General features: G+C 35.7%; 1 protein-coding gene across 4 annotated transcripts; it reads right to left on the minus strand.

The window, feature by feature from the left end:
- Positions 1–540: 540 nt before the first annotated feature.
- On the minus strand, positions 541–7,075 carry LOC110904743 (DNA replication complex GINS protein PSF2). 4 transcript variants are annotated; one of them, XM_022150592.2, is made up of 9 exons: positions 6,970–7,075; positions 3,950–4,031; positions 3,789–3,863; positions 3,529–3,643; positions 2,684–2,783; positions 2,566–2,596; positions 2,375–2,467; positions 896–1,045; positions 541–781 (listed from the first exon to the last, which is right to left on the minus strand). In XM_022150592.2, the coding sequence occupies exons 2-9, from the start codon at positions 3,995–3,997 to the stop codon at positions 764–766; spliced, it is 630 nt and encodes a 209-aa protein (XP_022006284.1). In that variant the 5' UTR covers positions 3,998–4,031; positions 6,970–7,075; the 3' UTR covers positions 541–763. The 4 variants fall into 4 exon arrangements, with proteins under 4 accessions (XP_022006284.1, XP_022006287.1, XP_022006285.1 ...); XM_022150595.2 differs by having other exon boundaries at positions 3,950–4,028; positions 6,970–7,074; XM_022150593.2 differs by having other exon boundaries at positions 3,950–4,028; positions 6,966–7,074.
- Between the last annotated feature and the right edge of the window lie 565 nt (positions 7,076–7,640).

Raw genomic sequence — 7,640 nt, forward strand, 5'->3', positions numbered from 1 at the left:
AAAGCAGCTAAGCATGAAAAAACTTGCATCGAGAATCCGCACGTGTTCGTCCCGTTCGCTTTCGATACTTTTGGCGCTCTCGCCCCTGACGCGGTGCGGTTCTTCAAGCGGGTTTAGCAAGTGGTAAGCAGTAACACCGCGGATGTTAAGGGGCAGAATTTTGTGTTTAGCATGGTAGGGTTTGCTATTCAGAAGGGGGTAGCGGCGCAACTTGTTGCTCGTCTACCTGCCATTAGTCTGTAATCGTCTCTGTTTTTATAATATTAATAAAAATGGGAGTTAAAAAAAAAAAAAAAAAAAAAAAAAAAACTAAACACATTAAATATTCACATGAACCTTTCCTATGTGAAACAGTTTGATTTTGTGTCTGAATTGAACTTGTACCAAGGCCTGCTTCTAGCCTCCATGCACATTTCAGTGTAACATTTGTCTGTATACTAACATGACTTGTAAAAAATATGCAACTAAATTAACATTTTACAGCCATTACTTTTAAGTATTGTTATTAAGCTAGCAACTAAAAAAACTCAACTACTAAGATTACTAGAAATTCAGAAACAGACCTACAAAAGCGCAATTATACAATTATTACACTTCAAAAATGAAAATAGTTGCACATGAATTTAAACAAACCAAACAAATATAGATTTAAAGCCATAATTAAAATAAGATAATTGGAGTGAAAGAAATTAAAGGAGTTTGAGGAATCACTTCAGATTAATATGCAGGTGATTTCAGAAGATGTCTGCGTTGCTGAGGCCTTTTAGCGTCTCAATTCACGCTGGAAAAGAAATAAAAAAATTATTGAATACTTAACACATGTATATATCTCTGTGTGTGTGATTTATCATATGGTATAAAAACATAAATATTTTGTTCATATAGAAAAGCTTACCCTTGGTCCCCGATCAGCGGTTTGAGGTCGTCTATATTCCTCTCTCTGTGATTCTTGAATAATCTCTGGAGTGGTAAGTTCATAAAACGTTTCTAGACTTCCAGTAACAAATGGTCGTATTACATTTACTTCCATTGCGGACAAATTTAGCTGCACATTTCAGTGTTTGATATAAGCAAAAAGATGGTAATGTGTATAAAAGGATACATGATAATAAAGGGTCGGGTCAGGCGGGTTGGGGTTGTAGGTCAGAACGGATTAGGACAAAACGCGTTGATTCGATAAAGGGTTATTTTGGTTAGGGTTGGGATGGGCTCGGGTCGGAACGGGTTGATTTAAAAAATGGTTATTTTGAAATTACTATACAGCTTCTAAGTTCTGACTTTCTGGTTTTCGGTATGCGCAACTCAGTTTATGCATGTTTAAATGTCGGTTACACGTGCGGAGCCGGTTACACATACCAGGCTCGGGAAACGCGCGTCTGTCGCCACATTACTTGGCCTGGCACGCGCTTAACCAACCACTCAACACGTAACCGGCGTCAGTTATGTGCGTTCAGGCGTCAATTACGTGTGTGGCGTCTGTTACGCAGTTTTACTCCGGTTATGCGTACTGGAGCCGGGAAACGTGCACTTGAAGCCATGTAACACATGTAACCTGGATTTGGTAAGCGACTAACACAGCGCTCAACACGAAACCGGCTTTGCACGAGGAACCGCGACAGTTACACGTGTTTAATGCCGGTTATGCGCATTCCGGTGTGACGCGCGTTTAGGCGTTGCTTTTGTAGGCATCGTGTATGCATACGGCGTTGGTTATGCGTGTTTAAATGTCGGTCACGCGTACCGGGGTCAGAAAACACCCGTCATGTGCCGCGTAACCGAGCTTTGATAAGCACTTAACCCAATGCTCGATGCGTAATCGGTGCGGGTTACACGCATTTAGCGTCGGTTTTGTCACTTTGTGTGCTTAATGCAGGTTGCGCGCATTCAGGTGCCGATTATGCATGGGTTACGCTCATACAGGGTTGCAACATTGGATTTGTTCAGAAGTTATTTATCTTCTATCTCAGCTTATTCGCGGATGTGTGCAGCAAGGAATACACCATTTTCACCGGTTTGAAAAATAACACCATCTTCTATATGGTCGGCAATACAAGCAAAATTTGTTTCAATGTACATAGTTTTCTTGAGATAAAAATGGTATTGATTTCAGAAGATTTGATGAATTACCATTGCCACTACTTGGTAAAAATAATATGCTTCTATTCAAAAGGGGGTGGCGGCGCAACTTGTTGCCCGACTACCTGCCATTGCTTTGTAATTGCCCCTTTTCGTGTGGAATGATATTGGTTTAAAGATTTTCAAAAAAAAAAAAAAAAAAAAAAAAAAAAAAAAGCCTATAACAACACTGCCAACCATATATTTTATGCTATTTAACTTCACAATTTGAATGTGAAAGGTGTGCAAACTATTTTACCTTCATAGCGTACGTCCGAGATGAAAGCTTCTCCAATCCAGTACCAATTTTATGAAACCTTACATCTTTGATGTCTTCAATAAGCGACCTTACCTATCCAATATTTACAAAAAAAAGTTTTGAAACATTTTTTTGTTTTATATAGAAGAATTTCACAAAGGCTATTTTTACACAAGGATCTTTAGACTAACCATATATACTTCAGGAATGTCATCCCGAGCACTGCATCAATGACAACTTGTTAAGGAGCTTTTTCAATAGTAAAATGCTAAAGAATGATAAGTAAATAAACATGTAAAAGCCACTCACTGGTCAAAAAGAAGCCTTGAGATCTCAACATAATGAAATGGCAATGCTTCAAAGGAACTTGCTGAGTCACGCTCTGCCTCCAATACCTGGGTCAGTTTTTCTAGTGGGGAAAAAATTAAAAAAAAAAAAAAACTGGTTAATATCTAGAAAATAGATAACACTTTATTTCTTAACCTAAGATTAAGTGGATACATATAGAGTTCAGCTTGATAAATAAAATATAACTGTCAATTAAGCAATTGATATCTTATTATTTTGATGCAGTTACTTTTGTAAATGACCTTGGTTTTACAAAAGTGTGCCTGAGGCGTGCACCTCATGTACATGCGATATTTTTTTGTGCAGTAGATTGTGATACATCATGCTTTTCAGGTTGTACATGGATGTAGCTTCAATATTAAAACATATATAAAGCTTCTGTGTGTCTAAATATTAGGTAAATGTTCCTAGAAACCTATAGAATATATATATATAATCGCCTTGCGCCTCATGTATGAGAAGCCCATCGCTTTTGCGCTTCGATTTTAGACATCCTCGCTTTTGTGCGCTTCGCCCTTTTTAAAACCAAGTAAATGACTAACTCCAATTGAATGATCGATAAAACACATGTTCAAATAAACTAACAAATATCTGCTTTAACTGTTTAAAATGCTTTTTCCATAGCTGTAAATGTTATAGGCTGTTTTAGAATATCTTTTGCATTTTTTCATAAAAAGTTGCTTCATTTATCCTGACTTTTGACTTCATCATAGGCTAGCCGTAATAGAGTAACAACCAAGTATACACACACATATATATATGCGCCTGAGTGTGTGGTGTTTAAATATCAGAGAGTGAAATTTTACCAACAGACATCCAATCTGGAGGGCGAATAGTGCATTTCCCTCTCTTTTTCAAAGCCACAGCCAACCATATTGGGACTTGAGTAGGTATTTGTGGCTGAAACGGACCAAAGTCACCCTGCCATAAATATAAAAAAAATCATAAGATGGAACTAATTTTAACAATACATCAAAATTATGAGTAAAAATCTGTAAGTATATAAAAGAAGTTACTAAATAAAGTCATAAAGTAAAATCGTAAAGAATAAGGGATAGAAAATTACACAAATCAAACTGAGAGGCTTTATTCTTAGGTTTGGAACTATCTCGATCATTTCATCTTCTGCTAAGAACTCCAACTGAATAATTCAAATAAAAAATCATAGGTCGTTCAAAACAACTGAAACTTTACATAATTAAGTATGTTTATAGTTAGTTAAACTACCTCAGCAGCTGAAAACGCAGAACCACGAGGGTCGGATTGGCCAGACATGTTTTTTGATCAAACTTCAACAGATCTAGAGCTGCTACAGATGTAGATACAGTTAGTATGTAGAACACTTGTACTGATCAATCTAATGATTGATTATATGGCAAAGAGAATTGAGTGAGCTTTTGAGAAATGCCTGGAAAATTGGACTTTGTTTGAGTTTCAAGACCGTTAACACTATAAATAAGGTGGCATGTAATGAGGATGTACATTATTAGAAGGCCAAGCAAGATTTGATCATAGCTGAGTTGATTCAGTGAGGGTTTTTTTTGATTTAGAAGGTGCAAAAACGCAACATGGTAAAATTGCTCCTGGTATGTTATCTTACTTTTGTTTATTTATTTATGTATAGTATTTTTAAAAGTATAATACGTGTTGAATTTCATGAAATGTGGTGGAAATTGTATGGCAAAGGAACCCCAAATTTGCAGCAGTTAGCTATCCGGGTGTGAACGGAACTGGAGCACCTTTGAGCATGTATAAGATCAAACCTTTAAAACTTATTTATGAAGTTTCATTGTCACTTTTCATTCTTAACAGATTCATTCAAAGAAACGGAATCGGCTAGAACACCATGATCTTGTGTATGTTATGCACAGCAAGATGCTTAAGAATCGATGTGATTCGAATGCCGATATCTTTCGAAGAAATTGATGATAGCAATGAATGGTTAACCGGGCAGATGGATGACGAACGGGTTTTTGATGATGATAGAAACTTGACTTGGAAAGCGAACTCTAATTGATGAAAATAGTGATGAAGACCAAGTGGAGGAGGCTGAAGCTTATGTAATTGAAGTTGATGTCACATCTGATGGTTTTGATGATTGATGAAGATCTTTTGGCTTTCAAGTTTTACTCTTTATTACTTTAATGAACTTTTTGTTTTTGAGTATGAACATTTTGGTTTTGAGTATTTTGTTATCTAAGATGCTTTTGGTATTTTGTGCTGAAGATTATTGTATTGGAATATTTTGTTATTCGAAGAACGTGTTATTTTCTGTTACATAATATATATATATATATATATTTTATTTAAGTGCGCGCTTTTTTGCGCCTGTCACCTAGGCCCTCAGCGGAGCCTAAGCGCCTTGAGTGCGCTTCGCACCTTTGATAACTATGGTTGGAGTGTTGGGTAATGGGTCACAGCGGGTCGGGTTGTCTTCAAACATTACTTGTCTAGAATTTTAACTTTTTTTATATATATAATTAGTGTTTTAAACAAAAACAAGCATACACAGTAATATCCAAGGGCGTAGCTTAAGAGGGGCCGGGAGGGGCGCCCGAACCCCCGAACTTTTCGCTCAGTAGTGTTATATATGTAGTTTTCGTATAGAAATTTTTGGGTATACATACGTTTTCGACCCCCCGTTCTATAGAAATTTTTGGGTATATACGTTTTCGACCCCCCCGTTTTGATGGTCAAGCTTCGCCACTGGTAATATCCCACTCGAAGTGTGTCAAATATGGTTATAAAAGTTATATTATTCTAATACTAAATTTAATATTCGAAGAAGATAATTTAAGAGGTCTCATGCATTAAAAAATATAGACTTTGGTTTACAGTCAACCTGTTTCTTTTATAATTTTACATGTTTGACCGATTGGAGATATATAACTGTAAACCAAAGTCTATATTTTTGAATGCATGAGACCTCTTAAATTATCTTCTTCGAATATTAAATTAGTATTAGAATAATATAACTTTTATAACCATATTTGACACACTTCGAGTGGGATATTACTGTGTATGCTTGTTTTTGTTTAAAACACTAATTATATATGTAAAAAAAGTTAAAATTCTAGATTGAAACATAACTATTTACTTCTTTGCCATTGTTCAGGATGTAGCATATGCTGCAGTAGCTTCTGGCGATCACTTACATTGTTCTAAGGACAAAGATGGAGTAATTAAATCATCAAAACACATGACAAGTTTTGTAGATATTGTCGGAAGGTCATCTAATTCAGGTTCAGATAAAGATATTAGCTCGGTATCACAAGGGCAGATACCGAGCTTATGTTCTGATATGTCTTCTGTATGCATCAATGATAAAACTCAGTATCAGGGTATGCCTATCACATCCCTGTAAATGACGCATACATACGTATATACAACCGTGCACAGTGTTGGACCTATGTTGGCTGATGTTTTTGTTAGTAAAATACATTAGGAAGAAAAGCTCGCTATAACTATAGATCAACTTTTAACTAGCTTTCACAAGATGAAAAATAAATTCCTATGACTTCATGACCAAAAGGTTACAAGAATGAAAATTTCTAAAAACAATATTTTAAAGCACACAGCCACTCAGAGAAATTACAGTTTGTAAGATACAGGTTCATTTTTTAGCAAAGACCAACAATGCAGAAAAAAAAAACCATATCAATGTTTAGCTTGTTCTAAACATGTGTTTTATGTGTAATGCTATTAAACCACTCTATCTTGTTGGCTTATCACACAAGCTTTAAATCGCTTTTTTGCTACACCATTTTAGTTATCGATTAGCCATTTTTTCTGTTCCTATTTTGTGAATCGTGTCGTCTTTACATATTAAAAACTAGAAAAGAAAGTGCAGACAAGCAATCAGTGAAATTTCACCAAGTCTAATTTATAAGAATGCAGCAAAAATGTCAAAATTGGCCAAAAAAAAAACTCACACAGGCATTTAAACAAACACTTGGTGTGCATGATTGTATATTGCAGTTGATAACCTACTTTTGCTCAATTAATATTGCAAACTCATAAACTAAATTCAAATTACAATAAATTCACAAGAGAAAATTGTATGAACTTATAGCAAGGAAACGATACGCCTGTGGTATCAGTTTTAAGCGTTTAAGTATGGTCATTTTGGATTAATCCAAATATCTCGTTAGTTGGGTTGGATCTAGAGGGGATTGAGAACCCTAATCACAATCTACATATGGGTGAAATCAATCATATATATCTCGAAATTAAAGAAACTTACTCACAAATTCATTAGAGTTTCTGAACTCTTGAGTTTCAGCAGCCGGTGGGGAGTGGGCGACCGAAAAGAAGGGGAAATTAGAGGGAAATGATAGCATAAATGGCGGGTTTTCATAGATTTTTATTTCAATTTTTTTAAAGCAAACTAAAATGGACAGCCCACAAAGGACTGAAAGCTGAAAAGTCCGGTCTGGTTCTTACATCATGCCACGGCCCATTTTTTTTTATCTAGAGGTGTATAAAACCCTGAACCCGGTTTAGGCCCAAGCTGGTTCGGTTTTAAACCGGCCTGGCTTTTCTATTTGGTCTCTTAACTGGTTTGGCTCAATCCGTTTTAGGGTTGAAAACCCTAACCCACCCGAACCGATTTGCATCGGGTTTAAAACTAGTTTTAGCGTTTAAAACTAATTTTAGCGTTTAAAACAATTTTTATCATTTTTTTACAAACTCAAATTGGTTCGGGTTGTACTTGGTTCTCAACACAAAAATCACAAACATGTACCAAACCACTGGGTTGGGCTGTTTTTTGGGTCAAAAATGTTAACCTAATTTGACCCAAATTGAGAACTTTAACCAAAACCATGTTTTAATCATAAAAAATACACCTATTCAACTATTGAATACTATTGATGAGAATGAACAATATGTCAAAGTTAAAGAGAGATGATTTTTTAGT

Source organism: Helianthus annuus, chromosome 14, assembly GCF_002127325.2.
Source record: "Helianthus annuus cultivar XRQ/B chromosome 14, HanXRQr2.0-SUNRISE, whole genome shotgun sequence".
Lineage (NCBI taxonomy): Eukaryota > Viridiplantae > Streptophyta > Magnoliopsida > Asterales > Asteraceae > Helianthus > Helianthus annuus.